The following is a 1,377-nucleotide window of genomic DNA, read 5'->3' on the forward strand; positions in this document are numbered from 1 at the left end:
CGTGAGGCGAGAGAAGACGAGAAGAAAGCCAAGAAGGAGAAGGAACAACAGCGGCGCGACTCGCTGGAATCAACAGGGTCGCAGTTATGTCTCGAGGCTGAGCAGCGGGTGGCCAAGCGCCAACGAACATCCAGCAGTGTCACAAAAAAAGAAGAGGCCGACGCCGGCCTCTTGGAACTCCTCGACTTTGAAAAGCAAAGACACTCTGACGACCATGCTTATAGGATGGAGCGTCTTGAGTTTGACAAGGAAGAACAACGAATTCGATTGGCGCAAATGTCCGAGAGCGCTAAGCGCAATGAGCAACTCGAACGATTGTTGATTGAAATGGGAAAGTTGATCCAAGTAGTTGCTGAAAAGGCCAAGTAACTTCATAAACATTTTTGGATCACAAATTTATTCCATGTTAACATTCAAATATTCTTCTAATGTTGGTGGTGTTAAACCGAAGTACACGCTATTGGTATTGCGCCCTCGATCACATGTGATGCAGTTTGTCAACAAAACTGCGACCTTGTACATCTTGGAAATTGGGCTGTTCCCGACGCGCATCTTTTTTTTGAAATCAACAATGGGCCAGTACTGTAGCACCTGCCCAAACGACCACTCCACACTTATTCGCACCCGACTCATGCTCTTGTTTACCTGTTGTTGAGCTGTCGTTAAACGCGCACCACAAAATGGAGAGGCCAACTGATTTGAATAGCCGTAGGCAGGGTCTCCGTAGACCACGTATCCTCTAAAACGATCATCACTGGCAATAGCGTTTTCCAACTTCGATTGGCGCAATATCGTAAGGTCATGGCGTCGACCTTCGATGGGTCCAAATGCATGGGCGATCATTCCATCAGGCGTAACGAGCGTTTGGTATTTCATGGCGTGGCGTCGTTTATGCCCGTTGAATACAGTTCGTTGTCTTTCATTGCCATCCGGCCGACAGCATTCGCGCACGGTCCCATCAATGAAAGCCCAAACGTTCTCTACTTCTGCTCCCTTGGCGACAATGGCTTGGCTGAACCCCGCCAACTTGTTGGAGAGACGATCGCGGTCCAAATACACGATTTCGGCGAAGTGAGAGTAAATGTGATCCAGCACGAATAGGAAAATGTTGCAGAGACCACTGCGTGACCGACCGAACATTGTGATGAGGTCGGACCATCGATCTGGGACGGCAAAACGGCGCAAGAGAATGCAAAGTGCTTCCACTCCAGTGCAGGCAGTTCTTTCTGGTGTGACAATGCGAGTCGGGATCCGTAGATAGGTGACCAGGAGGAGCAGCGTGGATTTGGAGAAACGAAACTTGGAAAGGCAATCGTTGTCGGAGAACGTGTCCAAGGTAAATGTCACATTAGGAATGGTTAGCTGTGTACTGGCGGC

General features: G+C 49.2%; 1 protein-coding gene across 1 annotated transcript; it reads left to right on the forward strand.

The window, feature by feature from the left end:
* Nucleotides 1-6: 6 nt before the first annotated feature.
* H310_15392 (hypothetical protein) lies at nt 7-369 on the forward strand (the record flags this gene model as incomplete). The annotated part of the gene is made up of 1 exon (XM_008883367.1): nt 7-369. A coding segment is annotated over one exon (363 nt), but the record flags the coding sequence as incomplete, so codon positions are not given.
* Between the last annotated feature and the right edge of the window lie 1,008 nt (nt 370-1,377).

This window comes from Aphanomyces invadans (genome assembly GCF_000520115.1).
Source record: "Aphanomyces invadans strain NJM9701 unplaced genomic scaffold supercont1.429, whole genome shotgun sequence".
In the NCBI taxonomy this organism is placed as follows: Eukaryota; Oomycota; class Saprolegniomycetes; order Saprolegniales; family Verrucalvaceae; genus Aphanomyces; species Aphanomyces invadans.